At 36.5% G+C, this 26,779-nt stretch overlaps 1 protein-coding gene across 5 annotated transcripts in view; it reads right to left on the minus strand.

Moving 5' to 3' along the window:
- LOC117990246 (zwei Ig domain protein zig-8-like) overlaps window positions 1-26,428 on the minus strand; it is a 101,107-nt gene extending 74,679 nt beyond the window's left edge. The window contains exons 1-3 of one of the 5 annotated variants that reach the window (XM_069504312.1): window positions 26,111-26,428; window positions 12,222-12,241; window positions 11,787-12,062 (exon numbers count right to left, since the gene is read on the minus strand). In XM_069504312.1, coding sequence (XP_069360413.1) covers window positions 11,787-11,826 — 40 coding nt within the window. In that variant the 5' untranslated portion in view covers window positions 11,827-12,062; window positions 12,222-12,241; window positions 26,111-26,428. Of the gene's footprint in view, window positions 1-11,786; window positions 12,242-26,042 lie in introns of all 5 variants that reach the window. The other 4 variants (XM_069504311.1, XM_069504310.1, XM_069504308.1 and 1 more) reach the window with 4 other exon arrangements.
- Window positions 26,429-26,779: the final 351 nt, after the last annotated feature.

A 26,779-nucleotide genomic window follows, 5' to 3' on the forward strand; every position in this document is an offset into this window, starting at 1 on the left:
TGACTTGCGCAACCCATTTTGATTGGCAGTCAAAGTTTAACCTTAACGTAACTTTAGCTGTCTGTTATGCAACTGGGCCTTAGTTACACAAACTTTGCTCTTAAAAGAAAAAGTAAAACATTCGGCACATTTGGTGTAAAAAAAAAAAATTATACAAAGAAAAAAAAACACATTTCATGATGGTTAACAGTTAAGGAACGCTGTTCAGGACCGGCAAAAAGACCGGATCCTATCAGGACCAACTATCTTTAACATTTCCGAACCGCGTATCATGAAGACGCATCTTTATCCTATACAAAGAAAAATAAACCTTGTCTAAAGATGAAAAGGTCGAGTTTTGTACGAATGTAATGTAGTATTTTGGTTGCTTTTATGAGGACGGGTGATACAGTTGGTCACTAATCCCTTTCAGTTGGACCGAAGTTCCATTTGGTCTTATTACTTTTACTGTCACAGAAACCCGTCACTATTTCTTTGAAGAATGCTGACGAATTGCTCTAAATACTAAAAGTAATCCTTACAATATAAAAGCTTTACTAGAAGTAAGTGCTAAGAATTTAAGTCTGCCTTTCGTCACTTTGATCTGCAAATAACAATCTCGATTCCAATCCATATATTGTACTAGCTTATGCTCGCGACTTCGTCCGCATGGACTACAAAATTTCAAAACCCTATTTCACCCCCTTAGGAGTTGAATTTTCAAAAATCCTTTCTTAGCGGATGCCTACGTCATAATAGCTATCTGCATGCCAAATTTCAGCCCGATCCGTCCAGTAGTTTGAGCTGTGCGTTGATAGATCAGTCAGTCAGTCAGTCAGTCATTCAGTCAGTCAGTCAGTCAGTCACCTTTTCCTTTTATATATATAGAAGAAGAAGATTATCCATGTTATATTACCTATAAATGCATAAGTGTGTCTGTCTGTAATCTTTTTAATCTGTGTAATCTTTTTACGATTTAACCGCTCAACCGATTTGCTTGCATCCCATAGAAAATCAAAAAAATCTATGGGATTTTCAAAAACCTTAAAATCGAGGAATACACTGATTTTATTACTTTATAGTTTGTAGATGATGGTGATTTCATTGTGTGGTTGTAAGGTGGGCATCTTCTATTTATAGTTGGAAGAAGGAACTGACACAATATCAACGTAGGTACCTACAGCTTAAACACAGAGTCTAGAAATTTCAGGTTAAGTTTACGTCTAAGTTTTCTTAATAATTTGAATGATTTCTAGAAATTCTGCCTGAGTCAAATCGGGTCAGCTAGTTATACATAGGTATAAGGTAGGGTAGGTAGCAAATATAGTCCGCGACAGGTCGAGATGGCAATCGGGGAGGGAATGCCCCGCGTCAGCCGCGCTAACCCTTTGCGGGCGAGCGCGGCTGAAGTGAGAGTGTGCGGGGCGTCCCTCCGCCACATACCCCTATTACCATCTTGACCTGTCAAGTACTATAATAAGTCGTTACTAGATCGATGATGCCCGGGATTAGGGACTTCATCCTCGTTGATTTAGGTTTTTCAAAAATCCCGTGTGAACTTTTTAATTTTCTGGGATATAAATTATTAATTCGACTCTGAGCTATTCAAAGTAAACAAACATCCCAATTTTCACATATTTTGTAATGTTTTTGTAATAGAGGTATTTTGCTAAGCGTATTTTCCATTCTACTATAAAATGTATTCGTATACGGGGGTGTTGACATACATAGGGTTGTTGAATAAATATTTATACGAAAAGTCCATTTGACCTTTGTCCTTTAAAAGAAAATTGCCTCGAAGCTACGAAACAGGTCGTTTGTAAATACAAAAGAGGGTAAAATAGGTTTTAAGACACACGAATATATTTTTTTTTTATTCCCTAAGAACCAATGACTAAAGAAATAATTTAATACTTATTTCTATATTATCTTTACATTATTGTCTCTGTGTTCACAAGGGGTAGATTGCTCCGACATCAATGATGTTCAGCTCATGTTTACAGTATGTAATAGACACTCATATACAGGGTGTAACCAGAACGCTAGCAAAAACTTAGCGTTATTGTTATACTACTTAAACACAATCCAATCTCAATAACCATTTGCTTCATTTTGTAGTTTTAGTAATTTAGTACTTTTCAAACCTGCAATGTACCTATAGCGTGCAAAACTCGGGTCAACACCCCGCCTTCGACACGGCATTGAGTCTGAGTGGCCTACTTACGCAACGTTAGTTTACCTCTAGCGTCAGTCAGATGTTTTATTTGCAATATATCGTAAACGTTTACAAAATCATTTTGCATGTTTGTATGTTTTTTCGCATTTTTTGTGGTATCATATCAGTAATCATCCGTAGGTTCTATCACCTGTCTTCGTTTTTGCCAGCGTTCTGGTTAATTGTTTGTGTTTCGTTCCTATCATTGCTCAGTAAGTTAGGTTTACAATTATTTAGTTAGAAATTTAATTAATTTATATCACCTACTGCAAACATTCAACCTCGTGAACAAGACAAAAGAAACTTATTAAAATAAGGCATAGTAAAAAAACACCCCTACCCTGGCGATAAAGAACTAAAAAGTTAGAAAAAACACATTTGAACATGCAGCCGCCATTATTTACTTTAAAAAAAATTATAGCAAGTGTTACGATACCATACATCTAAATCTCTTCGGCAATTCAGAAGTTATGGTGGGAAAAAAACGTAGATAGGTGCCTGGTGTATACCTACGTACATACATTAACCATGAAAATATTACACTTTTTTTTTGTACAGTCGTGTGGTAAAATTATTTTTACTCGCTTGCTCTATAAACTGTGATAAATTTTATATGAATAAAATATGTAAAAAATGTGGGAAATTAAGATGTATGAGACATTTTTATTTTACTATATGCGCCGCAAATAGCGAAATTACGGTTTAAGCCGTGAACCGCTGAACACTCGTATTTCGTGTTGTTATTATATTTACGATCCAATACGGAAGCTTGTTTATCGAGAGAAAAATAAGTAATAATGTGTTGAACAAACTTTTATCCACCCTCCCTCACAACTTTTATCCTTAAATGTACTTTTATTTTCTTTCCTAATATTATTTTGAGGAAAAAGACCACACTTGAAATCAAAATTACTTGTATTTCAAAAGAAATGGTCTATTTCAAACCACTTTAGACCAGGGTCATACGATAAAAATAGATATGACCGTTTTTTTCAGTTAAAAGTAATTTTGACCGGATAAGTGTTTTGACTGTAACATAATAATCATACAGGATGTAACCAGAATGCTGGCAATAACGAAGACAGGTATAGTAGATACCTACTGATAATTACTGATATGTTACCACTAAAGAAACGCGAAAAATATAATATATATAAAAAGTCCTATAATTTTGTAAAATATTACGATATATTGCAAATAAAATATCTGACTGACGCTAGAGGTCAACTGACGTTGCGTAAGTAGGCCTGGGATGGGCCGTGAAAAGCTAGCAGACAGACAGACACTTTCGCATTTATAATATTATAAGTATGGATATCGTAAACTTTTACAAAATTATAGGATTTTTAATTATTTTTTTGCGTTTTTTTTTGTGGTATACCTAATATCAGTAATTATTAGTACTATCACCTGTCTTCGTTTTTGCCAGCATTCTGGTTACACCCTGTAGGTAGGTACATTTTACCGCTGATAACATTATACGCTCATTTAACCGATATCTAGATCAATTTCAACAGGCTTCATCATTCCGAATGAGTAAAGCCGTATCAATATTTGCATAAACCAAATCTCGGATTACTGTATTGTGCATCAATATCCGAATTAATCATCGCTCGTGTGGTTATCTAACTTATGTGTGTCATGCTACCATTTGCATGCTGCGGTTGTATTACGAAACGTGATGTCCTTATTACCTTACTAGCTGATGCCCGCGACTTCGTCCACGTGGACTTATATTTTTCAAAATCCCGCGGGAACTCTTTCATAGGTGCTGCGTGGTGATGGTGCGTATTACTTGCCTGGTGGCTACTTTTTCCTGCATGTTTAGCAGTCGGAGGGCGGGCGGTGCATTTCGCATGCTGCATGTTGCACCATAGAGATTCGTCGACCTGTATTAAGCTTTTGATCCATCGAAAGTCGCAGACATCATCTAATTACTTTTAATATGTAAAGTAGATACACAGCCGTAGAGTGGTATAATAAACGTCCACAAATACTTAAAGTTATGTAAATATATTCAACCCGCAGGATTATTCAGGTCGATCAAGTAGCTCCCTCGAGCAAGAAAGTTATTTACGTCTCGCAGCTTAAGCTCTGAGAGTTTTATAAGAATTTTATTGCACAAAGACCTCGGCATAGGAATAATATGGAAATACCAAAATACAGAAATAAACGCTCTTAGAAACAATGAAACTGATTGAAGTTGTAAGGCAGCAAAGCTCTTCAAGCAAAGTTCGATAGGCGCCGTTGATAAATGCGTTATATAATGAACCAAAAGCTTAATTTGCTGTAATCCGCTGAAACAGGTCGAATCTGTATGGTGCAACATGCAGCATGCGAAATGCACCGCCCGCCCTCCCACTGCTAAACATGCAGGAAGAAGCAGCCACCAGGCAAGCAATACGCACCACCATCACGCAGCACCACACAAATCCCAAACACACCACACAAATCCCAAACACAAACCGTTATATTGCAATGCATTACAATGCGTTATATATCTTAATTCTTTTAGGACCTGGGGTTTCATCTAGAAAAGCATTTAATTTTTCACGGAGCTTTTCCGAAATGTGCGTGTCGCACCCGCGTGATAGGTCACCGCTACACAATTAAGTACCAACTGAAATTGAAACACTACACTATCAATCACACACACACATATCACAACACTATCAATGAAAAAAACTGGCCAAGTGCGAGTCAGACTCGCGCAACCAGGGTTCCGTATTGCAGTCGTATTTTTTCGACATTTTGCACGATAAAGCAAAAACGATTATGCACTAAAAAATATCTGTTTTAGAATGTGCAGGTAAAGCCATTTCATATGATACTTCATTTGGTATATAATAGTTATCTTACTTTGAAAATTGAAAAAGAACTAATATTTTTGTTTATGAAACTTATTTTAATTTCTTTTTTGTGATGTAACCACAAAGTCACAGTTTTCGGATTAATTCCTTTACTTGCTGTAAGACCTACTTACCTACCAAATTTCATGATTCGAGGTCAACGGGAAATACCTATCCTATAGGTTTACTTGATAGACACGACAGACAGACGGATAGTCGGACAGTCGGACAGACGGAAAGACGGACAGACAACGAAGTGATCCTATTAGGGTTCCTTTTTCTTTTTGAGGCACGGAACCCTAAAAAGTACTAATATTTGCAATAATGCTATAAAACCTGATGTTAATGATAAGTATGCTTAAATTGCATGCAAGTGATTTGATTTTTGCGAAAATAATATTATGTACAGATAACTTTCATTCAAATAGTTACAGTCAGGACTGGGAGCAAGAGATAGATAAAACAAATTGTTGTGGTAAAGTTCATCTAAGCAGGTCGTCTAAGAACAACGTTCTAATAAGGCATGTTTATTATAGAGAAACAGGTCAGCCGCCGAATCCAACTCGGTTTGGCAGCGTTCAGGAAGCTTCGAGATGTCTTCTTGTCCAAAATTTCTCAGTGCTTGAAGACCAATTTCTTCGAACAGTGCGTGTTGCCAGTGATGACATAAGGATCCGAGACATGGTCACTAACTATGGGCCTCATAAGATAGCTCAGAGTCACTCAGCGGGCGATGGAGAGAGCTATGCTTGGAGTTTCTCTACGTGACCAAATCAGAAATGAGGAGATCCATAGGAGAACTAGAGTAACCACCATAGCTCAACGTGTTGCGAAGCTGAAGTGGCAATGGGCAGGGCACATAGTTCGTAAAACCGATAGACGTTGGGGTCCCAAGGTGCTGGAATGGCGACCTCGCACCGGAAGACGCAGTGTTGGAAGACCTCCCACTAGGTGGACGGACGACATCAGACGAGTCGCAGGGAGCCGCTGGATTCAGGCGGCGCAAGACCGTGGAGTGCAGAAGTCCCTACAAGAGACCTATGTCCAGCGGTAGACGTCTAGCGGTTGATGATGATGATGATGATTAGAGTACAAATAAAACGAAGGATCTCAGTAAGAAAAACGAATTAAAATTCAATTCTACATAAGTACACTTAAAATGTTTGATCATCACTGTTAAATCAGCAGGTATAAGGGAAATCCTTCGAAAATCCGACTTTTGTACGAACTTTTACAATTTGATACGAATGCCAAGTTTTGAGACTTTTTTATGAATGTTGAGAGGTTACATACGAGTTTGTAACAAATAAGGATTTCGAGAAACGATATTAATTTTCGGATTACCGTGCCGTATAAATGTAAATCCTAAAATACTAAAAGTTTCATGAGAATCTGTTTCGTTGGAACAGTCGTTTGTGTTACTTATTACTTTTTCAAAAAGTTTTCATCGCTAATGATATACAAGCTTCAGAGAATTAATTTATCCCGAGTCCAAAAACTTTTATAGGTACCTTTCCTTTAATAATGTCTCAAATATTAGGTACTGAAAGTTCTCTTAGTGAGAAGTCTAGGTTAAATAAAGCTTATCATACATTTTCATCTTGTTTTAGAATTTTATACTAATAATTAATAAAATAACCGCTCAAATGCGAGTTGGATTCGTACACAAAAGGTTCCGTACCATCGTACAAAAAATAAGGCTTTTTAATATTTTGGTGATGTAACCACAAATTCACTGATTTCAGATTTTGTCTTTCACTTGTTATTATAAGACAGCTGTCTGACTTTCAACAGGAAGTATCCTACAGGTTTTGATTCCCTTAACGAGTCTTGACAGACAAAGAAGTGATCCTATAAAATGTTTGTTTTTTCTCTGGAGATATGAAATTAAAAAAGAAATTATAATATAAATAAATACGAGTACATAGCTATATTATAACTTCTTGACTTATATATTATACCTACAGTAGAGCGTAGCAAAACCAATAATTTAATCTATGACCTACAGATATGCAACTAGCGTGGTCCCCTCTGTCCCTCTCGCTCAAGCTCAAGAGGTACTTACTTGTGAAATATTATTCCTCCTATTATACGTTAGCTTTGGCTATTGTAGCCTAGTATACTGCAACCCACCATTGCACAAAAACTTCAAAAACAAAAAAAAAAACAACAAAACAAATCAATTATTTCTGTAAAATACTTACTTTTAGAATAGAATAGAATATATTTTTATTCAAGTAAACTTTTACAAGTGCTTTTGAATCGTCAACTAGTTTAATTTACCACTGGTTCGGAATGCCGTTCCTACCGAGAAGAACCAACAAGAAACTCGGCGGTTGCTCTTTTCAAGTGATAAATTAACAATATTATTATACCATACTGTACAAACAATTGCAGCCCCGTGCATTGCTGGACCGAGTCAAATCCAAGCTTTCTTATCATTTACATAGTCTTCGACGAGGCCTTAGTTTGGGGCAGACGTGTATTTTTGTTTAGTGTTGACAGCAGTACTCACTCGGTACGGTACCAGTAGCATCAGTAGGTACGTAAGGTACGGTAACAATGTATCTTTAGAATTTCTGCTATGGCTGATAATAAAGCTTTATGATAATAAAATATCATGCCAATTAACTTTGCAAACACGCCATAAATAATACGAAAATAGACACAATAATCATTATGATAGATTGTTTGGCGTGGATAAATCGTTGACGTAGCGAACCCTCGAACTTTAACGTTTTAGCATTCCATTGTACGAATTCTCCAAGCCGCATTTGCAATTCAATGCTTAGTTTCTCACTTTTGTGAATTAATGAATAAGGAAATATCTCTAGGTAATAAATCGAATAAAAATTGCATTGAAAGGAAACCGTCCTGAATAAATGTGAAATTTTTACCGACTCTCTATTTTAAGCTTTTAGACTTTAAAATGTACGACTATTATATAATGAAAACTCAATTAGGTCATACCTTTATGATCGTGAAAATTTTCGTCACGTTTGTAGTTTATATTTTCAACAAAATTATTTTATTTCTATGAAACCAACCACAGTATCACCCCCTGCCCAATTCTATACAAGCGCACTAATTTAAAGATTTAATTACCTATTGCTACTACCGGACTACCGGCCTGTCAGCAAACAATATTTATGTGTGTGGGTAACGGTAGGGCTGAGCTCAGAGCGGAGCCAACCGAGCGGGACAAGGACAACGCTATTCGTAACCAACATCAGTGAGATCAAGATGATAACAAGGTGAAAACCGAGTGACGCTAGCACGGTAATGCCAGAAGACGTGCCATTACGATGCGGGCGACAATCTGCTTAGTAATAGTTAGGACTTAGGAATAATAGCTAGATAATCTATTTGTAGACAAAATCTAGATGAAACACGATGCGGGTAAGGGCGGGTGACGTGCGGGTGTGCGGGGCGTCCCCCTGCTTCATACCCCGATTGCCATCTCGACCTGTCGCGGACTATCAATCAATCAGCCTATTTGCGTCCACTGCTGGACATAGGCCTTCCCAAGAGCACGCCACCACACACGATCCTCCGCCTTCCTCATCCACCCACTTCCCGCTATCTTCTAAAGTCCAGCGGGTTGGAGGTCGTCCTACACTGCGCTTGCTGATACGCGGTCTCCACTCCGGAACACGTCTGCCCCATCGGCCATCGGTTCTGCGGCAGACGTGGCCTGCCCACTGCCACTTCAGCTGGCTAATTCGTTGGGCTATGTCGGTCACTCTGGTTCTTCTACGGATTTCCTCGTCGCGGACTATACCTACTGTGAATAAATGATTTGACTTTGACTTAGTTACCTATCTAGTATCTACTAAACAAACCTACGTACGAACTTCAGTATTATACTAAGAACTTGTCAGAAATAATATTGTTGTATATGTGGGATGTATATTTTACTTTTATCTCTTACAGCCATACTCAGAGTCGCTACCCGTTACTTAAGATTGAGTTAAAACGAGACAGATTTATGTGAGGTATGGTATAGCTCTGTCTCGTTTTAACTAAACTTAAATACCGATTAAACGACTCTGAGTACGGCTGTTAGGCGGTTAGATGAGAAAAGTATTTCATCTTGTCCTTTCGTTAAGTAGTTCCCGTGACAAGTGCCCGTTAAGATCTTCGGACATTATGACAGCTCCCCACTTGTTTGCTAGTTGTTAGCAACTTGTGCAAAAACATCACATTAAGGTTTGATGTATTATCGATATTATTTCGAGAGCTTTTCCCAGATAATAATGTATAACCTTCGAAATACTCGTGTCTCGTAGGTATGTTTTATGATATAGATAGATAAATTCTTTATTGTCACAGAAAACATTACATACATAGATAGGTATATACCAGATAAACGGTAAAATTTTAACCTAGTATGTAGTAGGTATATATAGCTATAGTTTACCATAGCAAACTATAACTATAGCTATAGTTTGTCATAGCTGTTATGACGCAGACATCCGCTAAGAAAGGATTTTTGAAAATTTAACTCGTTATGGGGTAAAATAGGGATTTGCAATTTGTGTAGTCCACGCGGATAATGTCGCGGGCATAAGCTGGTTTACAATATCTATCTATATTATAAAAGGAAAAGGTGACTGACTGACTGACTGACTGACTGACTGACTGACTGACTGACTGACTGACTGATCTATCAACGCACAGCTCAAACTACTGGACGGATCGGGCTGAAATTTGGCATGCAGATAGCTATTATGACGTAGGCATCCGCTAAGAAAGGATTTTTGAAAATTCAACTCCTAAGGGGGTGAAATAGGGATTTGAAATTTTGTAGTCCACGCGGACGAAGTCGCGAGCATAAGCTAGTTTTCGATAAATGAACATTAAATATTAATTGTGTTTCTTGTGTCACTATTAAATATTTATTTAAATAACGTCAAAAACATAGTTAAATTTGCGTGTCATGGATACATACTCGCTTTCATATTTTAAATCGTTATAACTGCATAAAAATTCATAAACATCCACTTCCGCTCGCATCATGCAAACATCAAAACATGCAAACATAATGAACATAATATTATGATGAAGAACGACATGAAACGTTATACAAACCTGTCCTACAAAAAATATTATTTCACGTAGCAATTTACCTCGGGCAATCTCGAGTAATGGCAAAGCGAGCTAAGGTGAAGTGTGCCTAGAAAATAGCCTATTCACTATGGCCTCCAAGGCCTCCAAAAAGCTATTGTTCGTTTGATATTTTTATTTCGCCGCCAGCAACAATGCCACGCAATCTATACAATTTGTAGTTACTTTTCATTGATAAAATGGTACAATTAAACTAATAGCGTACCCTTTACATAAAACACCATAAAATTGTTTAGTGTTAACTTTACTCGTGATTAATGTTAAGTTACACTCAATTGATAATTATTTATTAAATTTTGTTCTACAAAGAATTTAAATGTATTCCACACATAACAAAGAATCGACGCTAAGTCTACTCACTTATCACTCACTTAAAACTCCGAAAACTTTGTAGTGCGTGTCCGGGATCGAACCTCCAAGCCCCCCAATAGGAGGCCGACGTATTAACCAGTAGGTTATCATCGCTTTTTCAGGCAGGTATCAAAACTATTGTCCGCCAATCCGCACTTGGCCAGCGTGGTGGACTATGGCCAAACCCTTCTCATACTAAGAGGAGACCCATGCTCTGTAGTGAGCCGGCTATAGGTTGATCATGATGATGAAAATACTATTGTAAGTATAATATTAAATGTCTTTGATCAAAACAAAGGGTCAAATAAATACATAATAGTCTGTCATCATTTCGCAAAAGGAAGGACGTTGGTTTAAAATTTATTAAGAGATTTAAGGAAGAGCTTATTTCGCAAAGACCTCTTGAGGAGCGTCAATTGTAGGTCTTTATTGTGCCGTCGGCATCTGGACCAAGGTGGGATAAATATTGCTGTGAACTCACAAAGCCTTTGATAAGTCATTCCAATTGTGATATCAAGACGTTTCACAGAAGGACAATCTATTAAATACCTACCTTTTCAAATACAAAATTAATTTTGATAGAAACTAAAAGGCATAAATTAATTTTATTATATTATCTATTGTTTCTAAGGAAGGGTTGTAGTTTTAGTCAAAACATACCTACATTACCAGTGTATGTGGAACGAAAAATCGGTGAAGTGCGAGTTGAATTCGCACACGACGGGTTTCGTACGATCGAACAAGATAATATAACACTACGTATTTTTTATTTTTTTTATTTGCATAGCCGCTATTTTGAAATTCGCCATTTTACTCTTATATCTCAACGGGAAAAAATTCAAATTGGACGGCATGTTAATTTAAAAACAATAAATAGTAGGTATATAAACTTCGTGTGCGAGCCCAATTTAAACTTGACTGGTTTTTAGTTATTAAAAACCACAGAAATCTTAATAACAATTGCGTTGTTATTAAGATTTCTGTGTAAGGTTTAAAACTATAAATTTATACATACCTTACGATTTCAAGCTTATTTCGTGGTTATACAACATATTTTAAAGCGAAAACAACAAGAAAGAGGGTAGTTCGCTACTGCCCAGGATAGCTCAAACTTCAACCTCTCGCAGCACTGCAGTCCCGTCGATCGTCGACCACGACCCGTATTTTTACGAGTACGACCCGACGATTGGGTCAAATAAACTCGTTAAATTAATCGTGGTAGGTATGTACCCGTTATCTACATTAAAATATTATGGTATACATACCTAGTAGAGTCAGCAGACACAGTAGCGCCGGAAGCCACATCACTGCCACGTTTTCACATAATTACAGTACACGCATAACTTTTCATCACATTAGTTTATTCCAAATTGTCATTTATCACGTTGTAACATGTTTTGGATCCACTTTCAAAGTTTAATATTTTGTTCAATACGTAGCAGGTAATTATTTAATAGATTAATAATTTTGTATTGTTTGATTACTAATTTATCTATTTACCACTTATTACTTTATATCTTTATTGAAATTAATTGTAAAATCTATTATGTCTAAAATTAGTTCGATAGAAAGTTATTAGAATTTTCTTCTATATATTATTAATATTTACTCATACTGAATTTTATAGAATTTAAGTTACTCTATTTTGGTTCTCTATTTTTGTTAATTTAGGTACTACAGTTATGTGCTTTTACTCTCACCTCGATTTTCATTCGATCACCTGGAAAGATAAAAAAAAATTATAAATTTTTAGGTAATTTAAACCGAGATGCAATGATTTAAAAATTATGTCTTTTTTAGGGTTCATAAACGTACCTATATAAGTATAGGTACAAATTTAAAAATACATAAAAAATATAAATATTCACTGAAATAAATAATGTATTTTATATTATTAGAAAATACCAATGAATTAAGATTATCTCTTAGCCACGAAGAGCAAGGTCGTTATTCATACTTAATATTATATATGCGAAAGTATGTCTGTCTGCTAGGTTTTCATGGCCCACCAACCGATTTTCATGTGTGGTACGTACTGAGTTAGCTTACATCCCGGAGATGGACAAAGGCTACTTTTTGTCTCTGAAAATTAGAGAGATTCAGCGGGATTTTTGAAAAACCTGCGTCCACGCGGACAAAATCTAATAAAATATATTATTTAAATATATTATAAAATATATTATACACAATATAGTACTAATGTTTACTCGTAGTGTATGTATTATGTTTTATGTTTGAAGAGTACCTGATTGTGCATTTTCACGTATAGTACGCGACAGGTCGAGATGGCGATCGGGGAGGGAACGTCCCGCACACCCCACCTCATGCCCCGATTACTATCTACACCTGTCGCGGACTATGATGTAGAAAGAATTCCGATGAAACGTTGAAATCTAAATAACTTCAAGTATCTATCCTGAAACTACAATCTACCTGAGCGTAATAAGCTTGTAAAAGCACCAATGTTGACTCTTAAAACACATTACACATAGATTAGTAGTCTCCCCTCTTGTAACCGAGGGCAATCCCTGGAGCAAATAATTTCATACTTTAGAAGTTTACTGACTTGCCCCGACTTCGTACATGATGAGCTGTGTAAATGTGTAAGTATATTGACAACATCTCGAAAATACACGTCGGATTGGCGAAAATAACTTAAAGGTATTTTTCATGAAAGGTGACGTAGTAGTAGGTACTACATTTAAATTTAGTTTTTAAATACTATACCTACCTATTTGAATAAAATTATAGCTGTCTCTTTTTTGAAAACGGGTGCCAGAAAAGCTTTGGTAAAGTATAATAATTAATACTTAAAGACAGTTAGTTAATCTAAATATATAAAAAGAAAAGGTGACTGACTGACTGACTGACTTATCTATCAACGCACAGCTCCAACTACTGCACGGATCGGGCTGAAAGGCACGCAGATAGCTATTATGACTATAAGCTAAGAAAGGATTTTTGAAAATTCAACCCCTAAGGGGTTAAAATGGCGGTTTGAAATTTGTGTAATCCACGCGGATGAAATCGCGAGCATAAGCTAGTTAATTATAAAAATAAGCAGTAGCTGTTTATTTAAGTACGCAAATACAATGATAAAAAAAATCATAGTCAAATCAGAAATGAAAAAAATCATGAAAATCGATTCGGTTATCAGAACTAGATACTTAGTTATTATGAAAGGTAAAAAAAGTTGGATGTTATGCACGCAAGCTGTTGACATACTAATAAATAAGTATACTACTAGACTGTATTAATTATTTTGTGAGTAAACCCCAACTAGGTACCAATATTAATATTTCATGTAGCAATTTACCTTCGTCCATCTCATAATAGCGTGAGTGCTGAGGCGGCCTAATATTATGATATGAAGCGTGCCTAGAAAATAGCCTATATTCAGTCTGCCCTGGAAAAAGCTATTATGTGATTGATATGTTTTATTTACAGATCCACGGAAATACTCGTATTAGAAATTACTTTTTATCTCGGAAAGTCAAAGAGTTCTCATGGGATTTTACATTACCTAATTCCACGTGGACTGAGTTACGGGCATTATTTAGTAGTAAATATAAGAAGAAGATTTCTTGCGATTCAGCGACCTAGTAAACTTTACCCTGATAAAATCAAGAATGTAGCGTATATTCGGAAGAAAATTTAACATCCAAATAAGGAAAGGTAATATAGATTTTTATTGCTTAATCTATTTATGAAAAAGTCGTGCGACATAACAGCATTCCGATGAAAGAACCAAATAACAGCCTTACTTATAGCTCCAGGAAAATTCCTTGAAATAACACCCTTACGAATTTATAAAGCATCAACTGACTACAAAATACGCAAAAAGGGACCGTATCGAATAAATTCGCTGAGAGATTTAAGCGGAGGCCTATTTCACCGAGACGTTTTGCGAAGCACCAATAAAAGGCCGGGAATAGTGCTATTGAGCTCGAGGCACTGAGGCGATAAATATTCCTGCAAAGACGCGAATCCTCTGATCAAAGGTGTCGCTTATAACACTTAGTTATTACCCCTTTATGAGCTGAACGTGAAAAGAAACCTTGCTCCATAACTCTCTATACTTAGGTGCGAATTTAATTTTCCACTTATTTAGATACGCCAAAAAAGATGACTGGATCTACATGGACAGTTAGGTAATCTGTTAAATCTGTTTCCAATTTTAATCTATCTGTAATCTGGAAATAAGTTTTTCTTCTTCCACTCACTTCTGTCATCCTTTTACACGCATATCCCCTTTCACGCAATCCATCCACCTTTTCTTTGGTCGTCCTCTCGTCTTTTTTCCTTCCACATACATATTTAACATTCTTCTAGTGATATGACTTTCTTCCCTCCGCATTATATTATGCCCATACCATGCCAGCCCCTTATCTTTTCTACCACTGGCGCTACTTTTAAACTGCCCCCATTCTTGTCACACCACTCATCCATCTCGACGGGAGATAATTTACCGTTGTTATATTTTGTCAAGAATTTTATGATATTTTTGACAAACAATAACGTAACTTATCTACAGACATATTATTTATACACTAATAACGAAGGTTAATCCTGTAATCCTACTAATATTATAAATGTGAAAGTGTGGATGTTTGGATATTTGGATGTTTATTACTCAATTACGCAAAAACGGCTTAACGGTTTTGGCTGAAATTTGTTACAGAGTACAATACAATCTATATTGTAGTCTGGAACAGCACATAGGCTCACTTTTTATCCCGGGAAATAAGAGAGTTCCCGCGGGAACAAAAACTTTAATCATCGCGAACGAAGTCGCGGGTATCAGCTAGTAATATAATGATCGTCTCCCTCGATTCCAAGTTAGGTAGGTATCTATCTCTCAAGGCAACTATATAACGCCTCTCAATTATGACCTATCGACTAATATGTGCAGCACCTTCCATAGCTCTAGTTAAAGTCAATGTTTTCGTTTTGCTAAGGCAATAGCTAGTTTTGTTTTGGCATTCCCCTTTTGCGTTTTCCCTGTGGGTTTTAATGGAGAGAATGTTTCAAAATGTGGTCCTCATCCTAGCGCAGTATATTCCTCTTAGTTTTTCATATTTAAATATTAAATTAATAGGGCATATAGTTCGTACATCCGATAGACGTTGGGGTCCGAAGGTGCTAGAACGGCGACCTCGCACCGGAAGACGCAGTGTTGGAAGACCCCCCACTAGGTGGACGGACGACATCAGACGAGTCGCAGGGAGCCGCTGGATCCAGGCGGCGCAAGACCGTGGCGTGTGGAAGAGACCTATGTCCAGCAGTGGACGTCTATTGGTTGATGATGATGATGATGATGATGATGATGATGATGATGAAATATTAAATTATCTCTATGTTCGATATGACTAAGTGCATTTGTTCTAAAACGTTTTCCGGCAATGAAGTTTGAGCTATATCTCGTAAAACTCGATTATATGAATATCGAAAAAGTTACGAAGTGCTTTTTAGGAATGATAAGAAGCTTATGTATAAGTATGTTACGAGGATTAGGCCTGTACATACAAAATAAACAGGACGAGTGATATAAAAGGCTACAAACACGTTAATTTGAAAGTACTTAGCGGCTTTAGTCAGCTTTTATAGTAAAACTTTTTCACTGATTTGCTTATAGTTTAGTTTATTTTAATAAAATATTATAAGGGATTAACTCTCCATTTTTTTAGTTTTCGAAAATTTGGAATTCCAACAAAAAATACTTGCAAAATTATATTTCAATTAGATTTTGTAGTTTAGGAAGGTTGCATATGTACATAAATTAACTTCTTAGTAAAAAAGTAACATTTTACGGTTTTAAATATTTAAAGTTAGACAATAAAGTAAATATTGAGTTTTTGCACTACTTGATCAGTATGATTATTTTATTAGTAAAATTTTGAAAAATATTTACACTCACGCCAAGTAATTATCCGTAAATACCTACTTTTTCGTGCTATCTGGATCGGTATAATCACGTAGAACGGTATTTTACACTTGGAATGACGCTACAAGTTCGGAGATACGAATTTACCAAATTACGCGGATATTTCGCAACTGCAGATACAAATGCACCCGTCTACGTTCATCCCTGTTTAGGGTTGTCAACTTGTTTAGGGAAAAATTACTCCGTCCATCCGTCCGTCCGTCCGTCCGTCTGTCCGTCCGTCTGTCTGTCAAGAAACCTACAGGGTACTTCGCGTTGACCTAGAATCATGAAATTTGGCAGGTAGGTGGGTCTTATAGCTGGTATAAGGGGAAAAATCAGAAAAAGCAAAATTTGTTTAAAACATTATTATTAATCAAATAAAAAGAATATCTAGTACTATACGAGTACCATTAGATACACAGGGCAGATAAGTAGAAAGCTAGTACAATACCAGGAAATATGTCACATGATAACAACGTCAATTTGGTTTCCAATCGACTCGGCTACAGATGTCCAGATCAGTGCAATCAAGCGGAATAAGCTTCCACACTTGAAATGGATCTGGCGGTATGCGATCCCTGTTTACATAACACTAGTCCCGGTTTATGGTACAGATTCTGTGCCGATATTCGGGATAACACACGTCTGACGTCAGCATTGTATGAGGTTGACAACATAATATTGTTGTCAATATCTGCTAACATGGCAAAAAAATCCTTGATAAAATGTTTGGTACATTTTAGGATATTATTCAAGAACAAAATCCATATCCATACTTATATTATAAATGCGAATGTGTTTCTTTCTGTCTGCTTGACGACCAACCGATTTTAATGTTTGGTACAGAGATAGTTTGCATCCCGTGGACTAGATGGATCTAGTAATAAATTAAAACAGTGAAAACGGTTGTTCAATTAAATTCTTTGTTTGAAAAGATATTATAAAGATTTCTACTTAACTATATCTCACACAAAAACGCGGGATTCGCGGGATAAAAAATATATACCTATTTGTGTAAGAAACAAAATTATTACTTACTTCCTACTTCCATTGAACCTGAATTTTCAATCGCGAACAAACTTTAACTAATAAAAATGACGTTTTGACCCGTTTTAAAATGTTTTTGACGATTGATCCAGATGCAATCAAACAAACCCCCATATAATCCAAATTGAGTTCTACCATACGAATACGGAAGTGACTGCCGAGTTCAAGGCATCCATATTTATGTATTCCCAATCGTGTATGAAACGCGTAAAAAGGGCCAAGCCGATATAAATTTGCAGAGGGATTTGCGCACAAACTTATTTCACTAAGACGTTTTTCCGAGGCGTCAATAAAATCGTGAATAGTGCTATTGAGCTGGGGGCTTTGGGACCTTCAATATTCCTGCGGAGTTGCGATCTTTTTTTTTTGATCAATCGTGTGGCAAACTTAAGCTTATATCTTTACTTGATTGAACAATCGAAATATTACAAATATCAGGCTGTGGCTTAGCGGTATAAAATAATCTTCTTGGATCTTCCTGATGCGTGCCTACCCTCTGGATTACCCTATTACTTTCGGTCGTATAAAAGGCAAAAATGTTTGCGTCATGTATAGGTATATTCCTAACTAGTTGACCACCCTGGCTTTGCTCTGCTTTGGTGGAAATTCGACAATCCTTTCTTTCAAAGATCTAAAAGTTCCTACGGGATTTTTAAAACATTTAAATCCACGCGGACGAAGTCACGGGCAAGATCTAGGTACTTAGTAGGTACATTATGTAACACAAAGATAACTTTGTGTGAGACACCCTTATAAATTGTGTGATCATCATCATCATCATCATCAGCAACCCATCGCCGACTCACTACAGAACACGGGTCTTCTATCAGAATGTGAAGAAGTTTGGCCATAGTCTACCAGGCCAAGTGCGGATTGGCAGACTTCACACACTTTTGAGAGCATTATGAAGAACACCTAAGGTGTACCGGTTTCCTCACGATGTTTTCCTTCTCCGTTAAAGCAAGTGATACCTATTTTATTACTTAAAACGCACATAACTCCGAAAAGTTAGAGGTCCGTGCCCGGATCGAACCTCCGACCTCCGAATAGGAGGCAGGCGTCCTAGCCACTAGGCTATCACAGCTTCAAAATTGTGTCATACAAGTCAAATAATTTGTTGAAACCTTACTTACTGTTAATTAATTACCGCGAGCTTTGTCTATGAGTCTACCTTATAAATCTCCGTCGTACGTCGATATTATTGTCAGTCGTCAATTTCTCCTTTTAGCTTAATATATGTACCTATATAGCTTAATTTCTCATAAATAGTCGAATTTCAAACTAACAGGCTTGTATTTTTTCATCATATTATTAATATTTATTAAAGCAAATTAATTAAAAGCTCTTTACCCAAATTCAAAGTGTTTTTCACAAATTATTCTCAATGTGGGAACATAGTTTTGTTTCATTGTTATACGAGCAAAATCTCTATATATAAAAATGAATCGCTTAATGTGTTGCTGATCGCAAATCTGGAGAACAGCTGAACCGATTTCGCTAATTCTTTTTTTATAATATTCCTTGAAGTACGAGGATGGTTCTTACGGAGAGAAAAATTTAAAAAAATTGAATCGACTGTTAGGCCGAAAGAAGTTCGCCGGGGCAGCTAGTATTTTATAAATCCTTGATTTTCACCCCTTGTTCAGGGATGCCCATGGTCTATGAGTTGCACCAAAGCTGTGCCTTGAAACTTATAACTTTTCGAAGTTTTCTTTTCGATTATACGGATAACGGATTTATCGACTTTCCTCCGTCGTCGGTAGTCCAAGTAGTTCAAGTTTTAAATAAAAACAACTTGAAAGGTAACTTTTACATTTTGATAAAAGATGACTAGATTATGCCCGCGAGTTTTTGATTTTACGGCGTAAAACGTAGCTTTGTCTAGGTACTCTAAAAATAAAACGTTGATCACGGTTACGGCGTGATTGGAAGACCAACCAACAAACAAATACCCTTACGCATCTATAATATGGGTAGTGAAACTGAAGTATGGATATAGGTTTTTTAGGATTCCGTACCTCAAAAGGAAAAACGGAACCCTTGTAGGATCACTTTGTTGTCTGTCTGTTTGTCTGTCTGTCTGTCTGTCTGTCGGTCTGTCAAGAAACCTACAGGGTACTACTTCCCGTTGACTTAGAATGATGAAATTTGGCAGGTAGATAGGTCTTATAGCTGACATTTGGGGAAAAATCTGAAAACCGTGAATTTGTGGTTACATCACACAAAAAAAATTAAATTGTGGTCATAAACTAATAATTAGTATATTCCATGTTCGAAGTAAGATAACTATATCAAGTTGAAAGGTCTTCACCTGTACATTCTAAAACAGATTTTTATTTATTTTTATGCATCATAGTTTTTGAATCATCGTGCCTCGTTGCGCGAGCCTGACTCGCACTTGGCCGGTTTTTTTTCATATTGGCTAAGTCTGGTTTGGGCTAGAATTTGACTGAAAGCACGGACGTGGAACATTAGATTTCCGCTACAATCCGCACTGATTGCACAAACGCTTTACCGAAATGTGAATTTTTTACTGCATCCACATCGCAACCGTTAGTGCCCGGTTTTCAAATAAAACGCCCGTTCAAAACCTCCCTGCAATTTGTTAACCAGAAAATGGAATGTATTTCTTTGGATTTTAAATTATCTCCCTTGGATTCTTTTAAAATTTTCAATCTATGATTTGATTTTTAGGAAATGGAGTAGAATAAATTAGAGACCCTGATGATAAAAGAAAAGAAAGAAAGAAAAATTCGCAAGATGATATACCTATGTATATGACTATTGTAACCGCCGTAGTCAGAGTCGCTTAATCGTTACTTAAGAATGAGTTAAACGAGACATAGCTATATCTCTCACATAAATCTGTCTCGTTTTAACTCAATCTTAAGTAACCATTAGCGACTCTGAGTACGGCGGTAAGTGGCAATAAAACCCCGTGCACTTTATGGACTCAACATTAACGGTTTTATTTACTTGTAGGTATAGGTGAGCTCAGAATAAGGCCAGAATCAATATGACGCCGCACACGCCGTACACGGGCAGGACCTTGTCACGGATAAGTTTCTGCCTGTGTACGGTGGGAACTGTGGTGTACTTATAAATACCTAAATATATGAGATAGGTACCTAACGTCTAAAATCCACCGGCCAAACTGAGGTCAAACTTTTGCATTCCAAAAGCACGCAACAATGATTTTAAAAATGCGATGATGTTCAAGTATAATCAATCAAGTATAATAAGTTCAGCTAAATAGCAACATTTATCAGTTCTTCTCTGAAGAAGTTCTTCTCGGTAGAAGTCTGACAGTCTTCAATTCTCCCGAGTAAAAAGTAGCATAATATGTCCGTCCCTGGGATGCAAGCTATCTTTGGACTAAATTTCGTCAAAATCGGTTGAATGGATGGGCAGTGAAAAGCTAGCATACAGACACACTTTCGCAAATTATAATATTAGTTTGGATTATAATCTTCGTGAGTGGCCTCTCTTTCATGTTTATGAAAACATAAGAAAGTGAGATTGGCTTTTGCTTCGGACAACAATGATGTTGTCTGAAGCAAAAGACAATTTATTTTAATTGCCATTTATCTAAATATATAAAAGGAAAAGGTGACTGACTGACTGACTGATCTATCAACGCACAGCTCAAACTACTGGACGGATCGGGCTGAAATTTGGCATGCAGATAGCTATTATGACGTAGACATCCGCTAAGAAAGGATTTTTGAAAATTCAACCCCTAAGAGGGTGAAATAGGGGTTTGAAATTTGTGTAGTCCACGCGGACGAAGTCGCGAGCATAATCTAGTAAACATAATGGCAGAATTAAGAACCACTATTATTTCAATTTACATAATTGCACTCTTAATCAAACTAATGGGGTATAAGTCGGAAATTAGTTGAAAAACACCTAAAACATTGTACAAATTACAAGAAAATTACAAAGATTTATCTATTAACCAAAAAGGCAAAAACTAACTGACTGAGAGACTGATCTATTAACGCATAGTTCAAACTACTAGATTTGGTTGAATTTTGGCATGCAGATAGCTATTATAACATAGGCATCCGCTAAGAAAGGAATTTGAAAATTCAACTCCTAAGGGGCAAAATAGGGGTTGAAATTTGTGTAGTACACATAGACGTAGTTATGGGTATAAGCTTGTTTAATATAGATAAAATATACCCAAGACAGCCTGTGATTACGCAGCCGGAGCCTCGTAATTAAATAGACGGTAATTTCCCAGTTCATTTTTCAATTACCGCCGGATGTCGGTGTATTCTATATAAAAGAAAATTGTGCTCAATTATTTGTAGGCCATTTTGATTTTAATTGTACGTTGCGTTAAGTTACAAAATGCGTCTTAACATTTTGACACGTTCAGATCAGTGGTGGACTCTGATTACTCGCTCATAGAGCGGGGTGTACCACCGGTGGTCACAGACCACTAGACTTTTACACCCTTATTAATAAAAAATGCTCACTTCAAGCATTATCCTAAGCTACACTTGGACTAGCTACTTCCAGACCAACGTAGTATTAACTTCGTTTTAACAATGTTATTAATAAACATAGAGTTAGCCAGAACTAATAATGCCTTCCTTACGCCGGGATCACAGCGTGCACGTGTGGAATCCCCTTTATTTAAAAGTGAAAAGAGAGAGTCAGCAAACGAACTGAATGCTGTGTGTGACAGTGACAGACGATATCTTTACTTGCGGACCTATAACTGTGGACAGTATTTTGGGTTGGCATTGACTTCACAGCTGATAGGTTGCAACGCTATTTTTGTTTTGCATTTTTAACCGGCTTCCCAAAAGGAGAAGGTGCTCAATTCGGCACGTTTTTGTAAACCAATTTCTCAGAGGTTTCTGGCCGATTTGCATAGTTTTTTTAATTAGTAGACGAAGTTCGCGAGACGTTACCATAAAAATGTTTGGATCCAACTATTTAATCCTGATGCTGTAGGAATGCTGCACTCCTAAGCCATGGGAATTTGGAAAGTATTGATGGCAATTAATTACTCAGAAAATGCTTGTTTCACTCCATATTATCAATGAAATAATCGGAGTTGATTTAGTAGGTAAGTACATAACTAATTTGCGTTACAAACTTATGAAATGAAAACACAAATCATTAATCAAATATCATTTTATTGATTATTCCTGTATGCCAATTTTCAGCCCCATCCGTCCCGTAGTTTAAGCTGTGCGTTGATAGATCAGTCAGTCCGGCAGTTAGCCAGTCAATCAGTCAGTCACCTTTTCCTTTTATATATTTAGATAAAAACTTTTTCGTCAGTATTTAATAGTTCCTCTACCAGGAAACCCTTGTCAACTAGAGATTACTTCGGGAAACTCAATTTCAACTTTGTTATTTACGATTATTTTGATTTTCATATTGCGGGCTTCAATAGATTTTGCTGAACATTTTGGTTAGGCGTATTTGGAAAGGAATTAATTATTATTACACTAAATGATGCCCGCGACTTCGTCCGCGTGGATATAGGTTTTTAAAAATTCCGCGGGAACTCTTTAATTTTTCGGGATAAAAAGTAATGTGTTAATTCAGGGTATAAGTTGTCTTTGTTTCATACTGGGTGATCCCCGCGACTTCGTCCGCGTGATTCCCACGGGAATTTTAAAAATTCCCGTGGGAACGAAAATTAACCTATGTCCTTCCCTGGGATGCAAGCTATCTATCTACCAAATTTCGTCAAAATCAGTTAAACGGATGGGCCGTGAAAAGCTAGCAGACAGACAGACACACTTTCGCATTTATAATATGAGTACGGATTTGATACAGAGGTGAAAAATTTACATAGGCAACTTTCTATCCCGGAAAAGCAAAGAGTTCCCACGGGATTTTTTAAACACCAAAATGCTCGCGGCCTAAGTCGCGGGCATCATCTAGTATAAAATATTGGTAAGATTTTGCAATCACGTTTTGTAAACTACTATGTTGTAATCCATACTTACCAACCTATAACACCATAAATGCGATATGTGTTTCTATATTTCTGATATGTACTTAGCTTTTTACGGCTCAACTGCTAAACTTAACCAGTAGACATATTTTGTTACTGATTAGAGTTCCGTACCCGATAGTAGGAACCAAGCCGGGACTAAGCTTCCGCTGTCCATCCGTCTGTCTACCAGCGATACATCTCATGAACCGTAATTGGTAGAGAGTTAAAATTTTACTGAGTGTCTACTGCCGCTATAACAACAAATATTAAAAAACCGAGATGGCATTATACTTATCATAATGGGCGCCAAGCAAATAAAAAAAAAATCAAAAGTGATTTATGATATCTTGTACAATGGCATGGAACCCTTCATGTGCGAACCCAACTCGCACTAGACCGGTTTTCATTATTATTGCCTTCAGTAAATTTCCCCATTTTTGCTGTTACAGCGAAATACTGTCACTCTATATGAAAGTTATTGTATAGGCAGAGATGACATGTAGATTAGAGATATTGGTACAAATAGTGAACAACTGCACACAAATGCCGTGTACAGAATATGTAACAATATTTCAAAACTGTCGGCCAGTGAAGCTAACGTGTCACTCACGGATTTAGAAGTTTCACAAATTCATTTTTAATAATCGGCTTTCCACGGGGTTTCCACAATTTTCACCTATAGGTTAGAAAGCCGTACAGATTTATTTTAGGCAAACAGTGAATTTGTATATTCCTTTGTATGAAAGCCTGGCTTATACAAAACTAGGTTATGCCCGCGACTTCGTCCGCGTGGACTACAAAAATTTCAAACCTCTGTTTTACCCCTTCAGGGTTTGAATTTTCAAAAATCCTTTCTTAACGGATGTCTACGTCATAATAGCTATCTGCATGCCAAATTTCATCCTGATCTGCAGGGCGATTGTCTAAAACCTGCATCAATCATTATTACAATCTCAATTGTTCTAATTGGCTGAATTTGTGCAATTCTTGTTGCAACAATGCATTGTGGTCAATAGTGAGCGAGCATTAACCAATCAGAGATGATTGCGATCGTGACATTGTAGCTCTCAAACAACCGCGGTAGGGCCACCGTTTAATAGTTTGCGCTGTGCGTTGATAGATCAGTCAGTCACTTTTTCAACAAAATATTTTTTTACCTACCTAAAAACCTGTTTTTACAGTTTGTTTGTAGAGTTTTCTTTACAGATGTCAAATGAAAAACCTACTTGGTTACTAATGACTATTAGGTAAGTTTAAGTGAAAAGCCCTTAAGTTGGCCGCATTTCCCGACATACAATCTATATCCATCATTAAGGGTAGACTGAATAGATATCTAGACAAGTACGTTCCATCTTAGGCTTCATCCATCACTTTCCATCAAGAGTAATTTTAGCTAGGCGCTTACTAGGCCTCATTACTGAGAGTAGATTAATTTAACTAAGGGACAAAAAATACCTACCTAGTTTTGATTGAAATTTCAATCAACGAAGGATAAATAATATAGAAGACGCGTTTCTAAAAATTGACATTCAGAAATAGAGACCGCAAACCTCACGTCTACCTAAATTCATCTAATTAAATTGGCGTACGTAAATCGCAGCAGGCTCATGATGGGTTCATTCTGTGTCATGCGAGATTGACCGCTGTCACGATTGGTCAACTCAAAGTATTGTTACGGGCTTACAGTTGAATTGACTACGCGTGCGGTAGAGTATGCACCGCCCACTACGGTAGAGTATTCGTTACGCCATAATTGAGTAGGTATACGGAATACTTCTTTGTTTTATCCTTCGATGGTTTTAGTGATTCGAACGCGTTATACGCATGTCGAAACTCGAAAGCGCGTCTGTGCGCGACAACGCGCATTAACAATGAAAAGGCAGTCTCAGGATTAGGTAAATATAAATTTACGCATGAGAGTGTCTGTTATATTCTGTTTCTTCTTTTCACGCTACACAGCTAAACCTGCTTACTTACTGCTAATCATGAAATCTGGAAATGCGAGAAAATAATATCAAGATGAAAAGTAAGATGTGACAGACACCTCGTAATGTAAACCCTACGAGATCGAAATCGAGGCTTGCTACTATAATATAGAGTAGATACAAGCGCATACATTATAATGTAACAACATTTTTTCCTACGTGATGAATTACACACACACAGATTATGCTATTTTTTAACATTAACATTAACATAATAATTGTAACAAAAACTAAAGTAAAAATGGCAGAACGTTTCCCAAAGTCCCAGCATAATAATTAAACACATATTTTCACGAACCCCTCAATTGAAAAGTTTGAACTTTCTAACATACATTCATAGCAGACCTCTTCTGAATATGAAATGCGGACTTCGGCCAACATCGGAATATTAACTCGAACGAAAATGAATATTCATTCAATCGTTCAGAAATTCACCTGGCTATTATAAATGCCAAAATAAAATAAAAAAACTACGTGTAAAAAGTGATAATTAAAAATGAAAATATTTTATTTCTCTATCTACAATAAAAAATACTACTGTAAGTATGATTATTCTTCATATTAAATTATTAATTTTATTAATTTTAATAATTACCTTAAGATGAAGACTTTGTTTTATTCATGCTTTAGTTTTACCTAGGTATCTAAATAAGAAGATCATACCTATGCAATTTGAAAATCCAGGTAGGTAGCTACTTAAGTATTCAAATTTTTAACCTTACAATTTTTATTGGTTTAGTTACTAATTTTTCAATTTATTATAGAACTTCAAAGTCACAAACGACACTTCGAGTCTCACAAACTTTTTGGTTTTTGCCACAGTTTAAAATACATCAACTGTAAAAAATAAAGACATTTCCGAACGGAAAAAATTCGCGCGCGTTCTGATATCGAACAGTTTATTGTTTTTAAATGTCAACTTTGCATTCGAGTTTTGAATTTCATTCGAACATGGCGCAGATTCGTTCGATGGGAGCACCAGCGTCAAGCGGACTGGACGCAGCGGCCTTCGGTATGCAGCGCGCATGCGCTAACAACCTCTTATAATTTGATATCTCACATCACCGCCTCTGTGACGTTCTGTGGTAGAATCTACTTCTATATTATTCAATTTTATTCACATGACAATTGGTACTGTAGGGTCCACGATGAATTCAAAAGTTAACTGAACCGATTTTATTTTAATGAGATTTTTTTTCATTATATTTGTTTTGTTTGCCATCACATTTTATTCTATTATTTTCTTGCAAATTCATTCGCAATGATATTAATTAAGGTCTTATTAAGCTCATCACTAACTCAAATCGGTAACTGGATGTATTACACACTTTG

This window comes from Maniola hyperantus, chromosome 17 (assembly GCF_902806685.2).
Source record: "Maniola hyperantus chromosome 17, iAphHyp1.2, whole genome shotgun sequence".
In the NCBI taxonomy this organism is placed as follows: Eukaryota; Metazoa; Arthropoda; class Insecta; order Lepidoptera; family Nymphalidae; genus Maniola; species Maniola hyperantus.